General features: G+C 48.7%; 2 protein-coding genes across 3 annotated transcripts; one reads left to right on the plus strand and one right to left on the minus strand.

Annotated features, from left to right (window-relative positions):
* Positions 1 to 1,451: 1,451 nt before the first annotated feature.
* Positions 1,452 to 9,948, minus strand: LOC120648217. Its single transcript, XM_039924951.1, has 3 exons — positions 9,910 to 9,948; positions 8,320 to 8,912; positions 1,452 to 2,775 (listed from the first exon to the last, which is right to left on the minus strand). The coding sequence occupies exons 1-3, from the start codon at positions 9,946 to 9,948 to the stop codon at positions 2,226 to 2,228; spliced, it is 1,182 nt and encodes a 393-aa protein (XP_039780885.1). The 3' UTR covers positions 1,452 to 2,225.
* LOC120646841 (ribosome-associated molecular chaperone SSB1-like) lies at positions 9,814 to 12,347 on the plus strand. 2 transcript variants are annotated; one of them, XM_039923330.1, is made up of 2 exons: positions 9,814 to 10,608; positions 10,719 to 12,347. In XM_039923330.1, exons 1-2 carry the CDS (start codon positions 10,067 to 10,069, stop codon positions 10,996 to 10,998), a joined length of 822 nt encoding a protein of 273 aa, XP_039779264.1. In that variant the 5' UTR covers positions 9,814 to 10,066; the 3' UTR covers positions 10,999 to 12,347. The 2 variants fall into 2 exon arrangements, with proteins under 2 accessions (XP_039779264.1, XP_039779265.1); XM_039923331.1 differs by having other exon boundaries at positions 9,814 to 10,604.
* The last annotated feature ends 1,632 nt before the right edge of the window (positions 12,348 to 13,979 follow it).

Here is a 13,979-nt window from a genome sequence, read left to right on the forward strand (position 1 = left end):
CGAGCTGACCGCCGGGGCCTCGGACCCCCAGAGGGGTCCGGAGCCTCCTGCGCCCGTCCGGACTCCCCTCACCATGTAGGGGTCCGGAGCCGCCACGTGTCCCGGAGACGTGGGGTTGTGCGCGAGTCTTCCGCAGGAAGACTCGCCCACCTACCGCATTTAATGCGATGGACAAGGCGTGCTCTGCCACCGCGGTACACAGGACAGCCTTTTGACAGGCCCCGCTGCGCGCCGCGTATTACCAAGGAGCACAGTGGAGCCGCCTGAGCCGCGCCGCGCAGAGCCCGTCTGCCGCATTAAATGGATACGACGGCCCGACACTTTTCCATCATGCCGCCTACGCCGCTCCCTACATAGCCGCTCAGCTACATAACAGGCGATGCTACTAGCTGCGTCGCGCACCGTCTCGACGAGACAGCGCCAAGACATGATGGACGGAGGGCTCCGGGAGCAGGCGAGCGAATCCAAGAGAGAGATCTCCCTCGCCTGCAACGCCATAAGGTGTGAACACCTCGTTATTTTATATCGCATCGTTGGGCCCACCTGTCGGGGATCCAACAGCCGTGTACGCGCCCCCTTGAGATATAAAAGGGAGGTGCCCGCAGTGCACAGGACAATCTCCACAATCCAGACAGGCTGAAACTCTCGCACCTTCTCACTCTCGTGGAAGGCAATACAACACACAGTGGACGTAGGGTATTACGCTCCGGCGGCCCGAACCACTCTAAATCCGGTTGTGTTCATCGAGTTCTTGAGGAAGATTGATCTAAGACTAGCTAACCCCCGAGTACACACCCTCTGGGCTAGGGCGGGTGCCTTCCGCCACCCGGCTGTGGTTTGCAGCACCACGACAAAGTCTATATATAGTCCCGCTTTTGTCCCAGTAGCATAAATAAAGGATGAGGGGATTCAACTTCAAAGTAAAACAAGGAAATAGTACCAAATTACAGTTCAAAAACAATGAATTCAAACATACACTAGATGCAAAAAAAAATGCAAGTTCTTCTGTATATTGTGATAAGTATTAGCACACCACACCACACAAGACGAATTCTCATTTCAGCCAAGTAAGTACAGCTGGGTATGTATGGTGTTTCATTGCTGAATTAAGCAGTTTCATTATGAAGCTATTCAGTCTAGCCATAAAAACTGATTATCAAGCAATTTGTAAAGCAGCAAGTGGTCTGTAACCACACAGAATTATATCAAGAATGCATATAAGATATCAACAACAAACTTCAAGCATGAACACCATGTTTGCCGGCTGGTAACTGGTATACAAGTCCAAAGTCTGAACACACAAGAGTGCCAAAAGAAACGGTAGATCCAATTGCCAGGCTTACAATATGCAGATATGTCACGATGCAAACTAGATCCTAACTGAATCTTAGGCGTAATTTGCTAACAGAGATATGCGATTTAGCATCAAGTAACCGTCAGTACAATGTACTGACGGTTACTTGATGCTAAATCTATACTTGCAAATTTGGTTGGAGAAGCAGCGAGGACAAAAATTGATCCTGCCTGGAACAAATCTATACTTGCAAAAGAGAAAAAGAAGAAATAGCGGTCTGTACAGTGTAAGGAGCATGCGAGAGAAAGAAATTAGTAATCAAGTAGTAATAAATCACCTGTAGTCACATCACTGAAGTTTATAAGATGATGAAGAAGAGGTAAATGTTTATGATATGCATTAACATTATAAACAGTAGGCACAATATTACCAGTGGCAGTTATCTTCCTATGATATACTTTAAGCGTCTCTCATTGTTATCTACTGGACATATTATTGCATTAGCATATACTATATCCCTTGTCAGGCCCCATTTGATAACTCAAACAAGAATAACGTGTCCCATGCCAAAATAAAAGAAACATGCATATGTTTCTGCCACTTCTCCAAAGCAGAACAAACCATGAAACCAGAGCATGCCATTAGGTGATCAAGCCAGGTAAAATAGGCAGTGTGAAAAGAACATGCTGGAGTCATTTAGTACGTAGAAAAAAGTGCACATGGACTGCTCTACTAGCAACTACCAAGTAAGCAATGTGTTAAGCTCAATTGAACTGTACAGTTTTATTCACAGAAAGCAATTTATAATAGTATCATATAAGCTAATGTGCATATATGCACAAATTTACTAGTAACATGATTGCAATCGACAATAACGTGCAAAAAATCGTTCAACGATCATACAGTCATACTACGAGCAAAGATAATGACCTCAACAACAGACGTCAGATAGTGGGGTGAATTGGATACAGATCAGAGAAGACAGGAGGTCAGGAGGTGTGCAATACAAGGGTTTTGTCTTACCAGAGGAAGAGGAGAGAGAGGGCGGCAGCTCCCAAGCGTGAACGAAGCGGGTGGCCACGAGGTTCCTGTCCGGCGCGACCAGCTCGTAAACCTCGCACTCGACGACGCTGCGGGAGCGCAAGTCGACGCCGAAGAGGTGGTCCTTGAGGAAGAAGTAGACGACGGCGGGGTCCTTGGGGTGGATGAGCGCAAGCACGGGGATCTTCATAGGCAGACCCGCGGCCTTGTAGCTCCGATCGGCCCAGATGTCGGGGAGGCTGACCTGGTGCTCGAGCGTCCACTCCGTGGCGTCGGGATCGGGCTGCGTCCACACGCCGACCTGGAGAGCGCCGCGGGGATCACGGTTCCTGTACATGTCGACGAAGCGCAGCTTTCCGGCGCTAAGCCCCACGACGCGGTACCTGTCGAGCACTCGCGCAGCCTCCCCGTAGCCGAGCGCCTTGCCCGGAGGGAGCGGGTGTAATGCCCCGTGGCCGTGGTTGAATCGCGACGTGAGATTTCACAAGAGGATCAAATTCGGAGGGGGAAAGCGGGCAGGGCAGAGGTCCCTGTCGCCGGCAACCCAGACCGTGTTCTTCACAAGCAAAATCATGTCCTCTCCTTACAGAAACAGTGGGGGTTAAATCCCTCACCACGCCCACGCCACACCCGCGTTCTAAGGAGTAATACGCCTATTACAAAGTACGTTTTCACCTCCCGCACACACACTCGGACAGGGCATTACATCTCCCCCCGCCGAAGAACTGGCTTGACCCCAAGCCTGTGCACCTGGAAACCGTTGCTGCACGACGTTGTAGTCCTCCCACGTTGCAGATGAAGCAGGTAAAGTTGTCCACTTGATCAGCACCTGGGGAATTACTGCGTTCCCCTTCTTCACGAGCCGTCGATCGAGCACCTCCTCTGGCACCACATTCTCAGCCAACAAATCAACAGAATGAGGAAGGTTAGAGTATACCGGAGTAAAGTCAGGTCTGAAAGCTTTGAGTTGGGAAACATGGAAAGTAGGATGAACCATACTGTCTGCCGGCAGATCCAGTTTGTATGCTGTATTACCCACACATTCTAGTATTGTATAGGGACCATAGTATTTCATGGCCAACTTGGGAAAGGGGCGACTGGCTACTGAAGCCTGGACGTAAGGCTTAAGTTTCAGAAAGACTTTGTCCCCCACTTGAAAGTTAACATCTGTTCTGCGACGATCTGCGGCCAATTTCATGCGAACCTGAGCTCTGGCAAGGTGATCACGCAGGACCGATGACTGAAACTGCCGGTCAGCGACAAACTCCGCAATGGAAGGGTGAGGAATGACCGTGGAATCTGGCAGGGCACCAATAGTAGGATCATAGCCATAGAGGGCCTTAAACGGTGTGCAACCCAGAGCAGAATGAAAAGTAGTGTTGTACCAAAATTCCACTTGAGAAAGCCATGACTTCCATTGACGAGGAACCTCACTGATAGCACAGCGAAGGTACATTTCCAGACATTGATTGACGCGCTCCGTTTGGCCATCCGTCTGCGGATGATATGCTGTACTGTACTTTAGCTGAACTCCCTCCATTCTGAATAATTCTGACCAGACAGTACTAGTAAACACCTTGTCCCTATCTGACACCATTGATTGAGGCATGCCATGGAGTTTAATCACATTGTCATACAACACCTTGGCTACTGACAGTGCTGTAAATGGATGTTTGAGGGCCATAAAATGAGCATATTTTGTAAAACGATCCACCACCACAAGGATAACACTAAAGCCTTCCACTTTAGGTAAACTTTCCACAAAATCTAAAGAGATATCTCTCCATGCACCTGCAGGAATAGGTAAGGGCTGTAACAGACCTGCTGGTAGACTATGAGGGTGCTTAGCTTGCTGGCAAATGCTACACTGTTGGACAAAGTTGATGACATCTTGTTTCAGCCCTTTCCAGTGAAACAATCTGTGAACTCGCTGAAAAGTGGCCTTTTGTCCAAAATGACCCCCAATTGGACTGGCATGTAGTGCAGCTATAATCTTGGTCTGGATAGCAGAATTCTGACCCACCCAGATTTTGTTGTGAAGTTTGATAATTCCTGCCTCCAAAGAGAAACCCTGCTCATCTGGGCTGGAAAGGGACAGTTTAGCCAAAAGAGACTGAGCTTGCTGATCAGTTGCATAAGAATTAGACACTTCCTGAACCTATTTCGGTTGCACAGTGGAAACAGCTTGTATAGCTAACATGTGTCCTACTCTAGACAGAGCATCAGCTACAGCATTCTCCTTGCCCTGCCTGTAGATTACTTTGAACGGTAACTCCATGAGCCGAGTCATTGCTTTCCTTTGAAGATCAGAATGCAGATTTTGCTCTGTTAAGTAAGCCAAGCTCTTGTGATCAGTTCTGATAATGAATTCTTGCCTCTGCAAGTATGGCCTCCATTTCTCGACTGCCATGATAAGAGCTAAGAACTCCTTCTCATAAATAGACTTGGCCTTGTGAGACTCTCCTAAAGCCTTACTCAGAAAAGCAATAGGCATGTCTTTCTGCATTAGCACGGCGCCAATCCCTACATCAGAAGCATCTGTCTCCACCACAAACACCTCATTGAAATCAGGTAAAGCTAACACAGGTGTAGTAATCATAGCTTGCTTAAGAGCCTCAAAAGCTTGTTGGGCTGCATCAGTCCAAAGAAACTGTTTGTTCTTCAGCAGCTGTGTGAGAGGTTTAGCTATGCTCCCATAGTGCTGCACAAATCTCCTATAATATCCAATCAGCCCCCAAAAAGCTCTCACTTCAGTAACATTTTTGGGTATTGGCCAATCCCTCATAGCCTGAATTTTGTCCACTGATGTTGCCACTTCTTGTTCTGAAATGATATGACCCAGGTATTCAACTTGCAACTGAGCAAAGGAACACTTACTTTTCTTCATGTACAATTTATGTTGTCTCAGCACTTGTAACACTTGTTCCAGATGAGATATATGGGTAGAGAGGTCAAGGCTGTAAATTAAAATGTCATCGAGGAAAACCATCACAAATTTTCTGAGAAATGGAGCCAACACTGCATTCATAATGCACTGAAAAGTGGCTGGGGTATTGGTTAACCCAAATGGCATAACTTTAGACTGATAGTGGCCATGATGGGTTTTAAAGGCAGTCTTATATTCATCCCCTGGTTTCATACGAACTTGATGGTACCCTGACTTCATATCCAGCTTTGTAAAATATTTGCTACCCCCAGCTCTTGAATAATCTCTTCAATCAAAAGCATGGGAAATCTATTCTTAATGGTGAGGTCATTCAGTCGCCTGTATTCAATGCAAAAACACCAAGAACCATCATTCTTCTGAATTAATAGCACTGGAGAGGCAAAAGGACTGGTACTTGGAGTAATAATCCCAGCAGAAAGCATATCTTTCACTTGGCGCTCAATCTCATCTTTGTGCATTGGAGAATATTTATAGGGTCTAGAGTTCACAGGGATAGCATTGGGTAGTAAGGAAATGGTATGATCATACATCCTTTCAGGGGGTAAAGTATGTGGATCCTCAAACACATCTTTATAAGTCTCCAGCAGTTTATCAATCTCAGGATCAATTGTAGGTGGAGGAGCTAGCTGGGATGGTGTCACCACAACCAATGCCCATATATCATTGCCCTTGAGCCATTTATACACCTTTTCAGCAGACAACAGAGAAACATCCTGAGTGGGTGGTTGCACCCCCTTCAACTTAACTGATACATTTTTGTGAGTGAATTCCATAGTTCTGGCTTCCCCATCACACACCATAGGACTATGAGCTTGCAACCAGTCAAAGCCAAGAATGGCATCAAAGGCTCCTATGTCCAAAACTTTCATGTCAGGCAGTAGGGTAAACCCATCACACCACCACTCCATTTGTGGTACCCATTTATCAGATACTAACACCTGACCATTTGCTAGTTTGACTGAAGTAGGAACTGTTGGCAGAGGTGTAATACCCACCTGTTGCAAAAATTGAGAGCTGACAAAGCTGTATGTACTGCCACTGTCCACTAAAGTGAGCATAACTTTGTTGTGAACCAATGATCTCAGCTTCATAGCTGCCCCTTCCTCAGTTCCAGCCAATGCATTCAGAGAGAGCTGACAAAATTTAGTAGTAAGGGAATCTTCCAATTCTAGTTGAGCTACTACTTCTTCAGACAATGGGAGGTCCAGGTCATTGACCACCAAAGCATTTACCTGAGCTTTTGGTCTCTGAGAGCACACAGCAACATGAGCCGGCTCATACTTCTCCCCACAGTAGTAACAGAGATTGTTGGCTTTTCTATAGTTTAACAGTTGCCTTTCCTTGGACATGGAAGAAGAAGATCCCCCAGGTTTGGCATCCTGACGAGGAGGCCAATGCTGCTGCCTAGGTGTACCAGCCAACTTCTGTTGTTTAGCTTTGCCTTTCTCCAGAACCCTTTGCTGAACTTTGGCAAGTAAAATTGCTCTATCCACAGTCTGTGGTAACTGGGATTGAACCACTGCTCCTATGTCATACCCCAGGCCTCTCACAAACTGAGACACAAAGAACAAATCATCAAACCCTTCATTGTGCATGCATATTTCATACTGCAAGTTTTCAAAATCAACAACATACTGCTCCACAGTTGTTGTCTGAGTCAGCTCAAAAAGCTCCCCCATAGCATCCCTGTAATCAGCAGCCCCAAACTTTTCCTCCACCGCAGAAATAAATGACTTCCAATCCGTGAGACCATATTTCCTCTTAAACACTTGCAACCATTTCCCAGCATTGTCATCCATATGAAGAGAAGCAAAAGTTGCTTGCATAGCAGGCGGAACATTGTACAATTGAAAGTAATCTTGACACTTGGAACGCCACACACGAGGGTTGGAACCAGTGAAACGTGGGAAAGCTAACTTAGGGAGGGCGTGCTTAAGACGATGCAGCGCATCAGCACCACCGCGCTGACCACCTCTATCATGACGATGGGGAAGGACAGTATGAGATGTACCTTGGGGACCTTGGTGAAAAGGGTTGTTTGTGGAAGCGTCGGAGACCGTGGGGCATGGTGGCTCGCCGACGGGCGGCCTCGTGGAGTTCAGCGTCAATCGACCCACTGCTTGTCCCGTAATCTCGACTTGTTGTGCCAACACCTGTTGATCCTTCATCATCTGTTCGACCACCTTGGTTGTCATATCGTATTGTGCTTCTAACTTGATCTGAGTGCCGAGGATGTCGTCGACCCTGGCGAACAGCAGATCGAAGTTATTGGCGACCTGATCCCAGCGTTCCTGCGTACGCAGCACCGATTGCTCCATCGCCGAGAGCACAAACTGAGTCTGAACCGAAGGCTTGGGGGCGCTGTGTTGACCACATCGGAAGCAAAGCGAGCGCGACTCGAATTGATGTTACCCCGAGGGGCTCGAGAGCGTCACTAAGCCGACGGGATGCAGCAGTCACACACTGGAACCCACAAACCGTGCCGAGGAGTTCGACGCAGCGCCGCAATTTAGACCCAATTCACGAGATCGCTCTCTGCTAGATCCCCCAATTCCCCAAACTAAAACCCGAAGCGGCGAAAACAACTCTGTGGGCGACGGCGCAGGAGTAGCTAACCGTCGCTTGGCAGTGGACGCCGAGCTCGGAAGGGAAAACTCGGCGGAGCAGATCGGGATCACAGCGATGGAAGATCCAATCGGGGAACGGGATAAACGCAAGCGATTGGAGCGGTAGTGTGGCTAGGATAACCTGAATCTGATACCAAATGTAATGCCCCGTGGCCGCGGTTGAATCGTGACGTGAGATTTCACAAGAGGATCAAATTCAGAGGGGGGAAGCGGGCAGGGCAGAGGTCCCTGTCGCCGGCAACCCAGACTGTGTTCTTCACAAGCAAAATCATGTCCTCTCCTTACAGAAACCGTGGGGGTTAAATCCCTCACCACGCCCACGCCACACCCGCGTTCTAAGGACTAATACACCTATTGCAAAGTACGTTTTCACCTCCCGCACTCACACTCGGATAGGGCATTACAGCGGGACGAACGCCAGGACCGGCGCGTCGGCGAAGGGGTCGCAGGTGACGAGGCCGAAGGAGAGGTCGGCCCACCAGAGCCTCCCGTGGTGCGCGATCACGGCATCGGGGACCCACAGCCGGTGTGGGATCGTCCTCGGGACCACCTTCTCCACCCACTCGCTGACGTCGGAGCAGAAGCAGTAGAGGTAGGTGTGGTCGCGGCCGACGACTAGCCGGAGCTCGGCGACCACGTAGCGGTGGCCGCCGCCGGGGTGGAGGAGGAGGCTCAGGAAGGCCCGCTCCGAGATGAGCTTGGGCTCGGGGATGGCGAACGTGGAGGGAGGAGGCGGGGTGACCAGGGGCCCCGTGGCGCGGACCTGGTTGGCGTGGAGGAGGAGGCCGGAGGGGTCGGCGGCGAGGACGGCGGGGAAGTTGCGGGCTGTGGGGGCGTCCGGGAAGAGGCGCGGCGGGACGGTGAGGAGCGAGACGCGCGGGGACGGCGCCAGCGCGAGGGAGAGGTCGGCGCCCGGCGGGAGGTCGGCGTCCGCGGCGCAAACGCGCGCGATGCTGCCCAGAATAACCCACGACGGCGGCGAGGAGGGAGGGGCCGACGCCAGCTCGTCGCGTCGGAGGCACGCGGGCAAGACTAGTGGATGAGCGAGCGGAGCCGTCGAGGCGTGGTTGCGGTTGGGGTTTGGACCGCCGAATCTATTTCTCGCGCGAGCGATTTTTCGTCGCCGTGTCGCAGAAGCCTCCCTGTTCTTCTACCTTGCGACAGGGGAGGGAGCGCTGCCCGAGCGAGAAGGGGGAGGGGGAGGGGGCAGGAATGGGTGGTAGGTGGGCGGAGTGGCCGCCGGCGAAATCGCCGGCGGTCGGGGTGCTGGCGGGAGACGGCGGAGTTTTAGGGTTTCGGGTTGTTGGGGGTTGGGGCGGGCTCCATGGCTGCCGGACTTAGAGGAGAGAGCCGGGGGTGGCGGCGGCGGTTCGGCTGGCGAAGGGCAAGGCGCGCCGCCGGCCGGGCAGGGTAGGACCTCCGGTGTGTGGAGGCTGGTGGCGGGGATGAGAGAAGACTGCAGCGGTGGTGGATCGACGGTGCGGCGGCGAGATTGGTTAGTGTGGTGATGGTGGAGGGCGGTGGCGGAGGCGGCGGAGGCCGCCGGAGCCAGGGAGGTGGTCGACGGCGTGGACAGCAGGGGTACTCGCTTCTGCTATGAATTGGTCTACTCTTGTATAGTACGAGGAATAGACACCGCCGGTTTGGACAGACTGGCGGTTGGGCGTGGTTAGCAGTAGCAGACTAGCAGGGCTGCAGCCTGCAGGGGAAATTAAAATGAGCCGCCGGGCGCCGTTCCGCCGCATATATGGACGACGTAAGTTGTTTCCGCGCGGTGAAGTGGTTGTCTTGAGATTTGTGAAAGAATAATAAATTTTTTAATTGAAAATAATATACGGTGCATTATAATACAGAGAATATGGAGACATACGGACCCACATTATCATTTAAAAATAGAAAAGCGCTGCTAATGGCTATTGCTCCCTCCGCTCCCCCAAAAAATCTAGAGCCAGTGTCCCCATGGCTCCCTCCGCTCCTCGAAAAATCTAGAGCTAGCGCACCAGAGCTTTCCTCTTTCCTTTCCCTTGGCTGGGATCCATGGAGGCGGAGGGGATCCTGTAGTCCTCATCTTGATCCTGCACTAATGGATCCAAGTCTTGTAGGATGGGATCTTCTCGGCAACGACCGCAGTGATAATCGGCCCTTGCCGGCGCTCACATGGCCGGCCGCTCGCACCTCGGGCAGCCGCGGCCGTGTCGCTGCTCGGTTCGGTCGGCCGCGCCTCGGGCCCCCGCGGCCGCGGCGTTGCTTGAATCGACCGGCGGCGCCTCGGACCTCTTCAAGAAGACGCTCGGACCCGTCAAGAAGGCCATCGCGGACGCCAAGCTCAAGAAGACCGACATCGACGAGATCGGGCTCAGCGGCGGCAGCACCAAGATCCCCAAGGTGCCGGAGCTTCTCACGGAGTTATTCGACGGCAAGGAGCTCAACAAGCGGATCAACGCAGACGAGGCCGTCGCGTACGGCACCGCCGTCCAGGGTAGCATCATCAGCGGCGAAGGCGGCGCCGACCAACAGGGCCAGGACGACCAGCAGCGGCTCTTGGCGCGCCCCACCGCCGTCTTGGACTCGGCTGTATGCGCCTGGACGCGGTGGCGCAGCGTGCCGGGGCCAGCGCCGGTGGCCTCTGCAGGTGGGCTCTACGGCTCGTGCTCTACCGCGATGCAACCACGGGGGAGCCCACCGTCGTCAACATGTATGTATGTACGCGATGCAACCCATAATATTTGTGTTTGGAGATTTGTGATACTGCACAAGTTTATGAGTAACCAGTTGCATTGGTCATATGCAATTTTTTTTACTTCTGCAGTGTTCATCTTCCATTGGTGATGTTGAGCATTTTTCTTCAATCTTTGTTGATGTATACGAAGACCGGTGTTTCTTTGCAAAGACTAGTGCATTTCTGTTTCGAAAAAAAAGACTACGCACAAAAATATGTGCACGTCAATATAAACATCCTCATGTGCTCGTATATACTAAATATAATTCTTGTGATTTGCAAAAAGAAAAGTGCATCAGTTATGATTGGGTCATCAATTTGTTTCCATACTAAATATATAATACTATTTCTTACTATGTGGTTTCTATAGAACGTGCATCTAAAGATTTCAGGCAACAGTGCACACAAATTTGTGCATCTCACATGTTTAATAATTTTGACATTTTCTATCTGCATCAAAATTTATGCATAGTATGTACTGAGATAATTAAACAAAATATATGTGCATCTTGAACATGTTGCAGTAATTAAATTAATTCACTACGAGTTATAAAAATTATTGTAAATACTTTTTCCACAAATATATATGTGCCTATATTTATTCAACATTTATTACTTGTTTGCCTTGCACAAAAATTTATGCATCATTAGATGATTTTATTAATATTTTACATAGTACACAAATTTATGCAGATTATGTGCATCTTAATTTAGAGTGTCCCGTATGTGTATCTTGATTAAAAAAATATAAAATAAATATGGGCCGCAACCGCAATTATGTGCATCTTAATTCTTAATCAAGAATCGTGTGAGTGTACACCATGTATCCCCACTCATATTTTTTGCACAGTGATGAATATTTCAGCCTACGTACGCCGGGTTCATCCGCGTTTAGTTTAATCCTATTTGTGCCGTGCTGTTTAGTTAAATTTTGTTTGCGCCGTACGTGAAGTAACAAGATACATGCATCATGTATGTGAAGTAACAAATTTGTTATGTGCATGAACATGTACACATGTACGTCATGGTACATTATTGGAGCTTCCATCTCTAGAATACACGATGCACTGTTGATTTACAGTTTCACAATAATAAGTGCACCGTGTACTTTATATTTTTAGGATTTTTCTGTTCACTGCTTTGTTAAAATTTTATATTATTTTTTAAGCAGTGCTTACAAGGAAAATATATGTGCATTTTAGACCCTTTTACTTATTTTTTTCAAAGAGTGCTTATAAGGAAAAAAAATATATGTGCATTTTCTTTGCTACTTACAAAAAAGTGCATCATCAGACAATTTTGTTAGAAATGTACATACATCTTGAATAAGTTACGTTTCTACCCAGCTCTCTCTAGATTATTTGCTGTGAAAAAATATTTTACAATTTTATGAGCAAAAGTATAGATATCACCTTTTTGTGCATTTTCATATTTTTCACAAGAGAATGTGTGAGAACTTTTTCTCGTAAAGACTAGATGCACAACCATTCATTGATCAGTCCCCTAACTTGTTTTCTCAGTTCAAAAATAATTCAGCGCCATATACACGTGTAAATGTGTCCTAGACTTTAAACCTATTTGGAAGCAAATTGTAACTTTCATATTTTTTTTATTTTCCTTCTATATTTTTTTAATCTATTTGTACTGTTACAAGAAGAGGGACCGCGGTTCCGTGTCTCAGGGTCCAGCCACCAAATGTACTGTGCGAGATTCGTTGTCTGGAAGCCTCCAACCGAGCCCTTGGCTCCAAAGCCACGCGTCCACCTGCAACCTCGTTTCTCGTGCTTCAAAATATGACGTTTCCAGTGAAATACGAAGCATACTGTTATTAAGTACAGATCTCGTACGTTAGCTCGTAGCTCAAATCGCCGATCTCAATGTGATCCACGCCGTACAGATATCCGGCGCATCGGCGCCGGGCGGCACAAAATCCGCGCTCCTGCCTGCAGGGGAGCGCTGGAGGCCCGCCTGGAATCCTGGGAGCAACGCAGCAGAGGCAGGGCCTGAGAGCTGCAGCTTTTTCGAGTTTTCGTGCATGCAGTTGCGCACGGCAGCGTTGTTTTTTCTTGATCGCCACCGTACCCTTCCGCCGCGTCGTGAAAGCTGGGTGGCACGCGCCGGTGCGGTGCATTGGCACGGGTCAGTCGTGCCATATATCCCGCTGCCAAGGACCGTGCACTGGAGAGATCACCACCGAGGGCCGCACCAAAGGTCCCCGCCAGCCACCATCCGACCTGCTTTGCTTTGCTTCCCTATCCCTTTTGCCGATGTGGCTAGTAATTAGCGAATCGGCTGAGCGAGCCTCGGTTGGAGGGTCTCGGCGACCCAGGGGCCAAATGGGGAGAGTCCGGACGTGCTGGGCGTTTTATCGAGTTTTGGCGCAGTTACCTGCTTAGATGAGAGTTTAGGAAAGGTTGATTGTTTTGAGTTTTGTTATGTAAGTACGCTACCGAGTGAGCACGCTTCAAATACGTGAATGCTTTGAACATGTGCGTTTTCTCTCCTTTGGATAAAATTGAGGAAACTTTTTCTCTAAAAAAAATAGCGAATCCACTGCGCGTTGTGAACTTGTGATGGATCTGCGCGTAGTAATTATCGAATCCACTGGGAGTAAACAGCAACGCATTCCGCCGTGCCGCATGCGGCATGCCTTCGGAGTCCGGACTTCCGTTTTGGACTCGGTGCCTCGCTGCAAGCTCAAACTTTTTTTTTTTGAAATTTTTTTCACAAAAAGACGAATGCATGAATGGAGTACTAAACGAAATTTATTTGCAAAACTTTTTTACGGATGGGTGTAACTTTTCGAGCCGAATCTAATGAACCAAGTTCCACATAATTGGCTACAGTAATACTACAGTAACCATCCCTAATCATCCTCTAATCATGCGGTCAAAGGCCTTATTAAATACAACACATGCTACAGTATCATAGTTTAGAGGTTATTTTATGATTAGATTTTATTTAATACCTCTAATTAGTGGTCAAATGGGTGAAAAGTTTTCATGAAAATATTTTCACCCCCTAACCAAACATGACCATTATCGAGCTCGGTCCATTAAAATTGCAGCCTGTTTTGTGGCCCATTTCTTTTCCCGTTCAGCCCAACCGCCCAAAAAACCTTGCAGAATCTAATCTATACGCCCAGAAGGCCCAGCCGAGGTCTCTCTGGGGGCCCATCTGACATCCCACCTTATTCAACTTAGTCCAACCCCATTTATGGAGGAAAGCAGCTAAGCATGCCATCTTGCTCTTTTTGTTAGAGCTGCAAATTGGTGATATTTGGATACATCTCCAACTCTTTTAGTTCAAATATATATATTTATAATACTTTCTAAAATAAAATATCGTTTC

This window comes from Panicum virgatum, chromosome 9K (genome assembly GCF_016808335.1).
Source record: "Panicum virgatum strain AP13 chromosome 9K, P.virgatum_v5, whole genome shotgun sequence".
NCBI lineage: Eukaryota > Viridiplantae > Streptophyta > Magnoliopsida > Poales > Poaceae > Panicum > Panicum virgatum.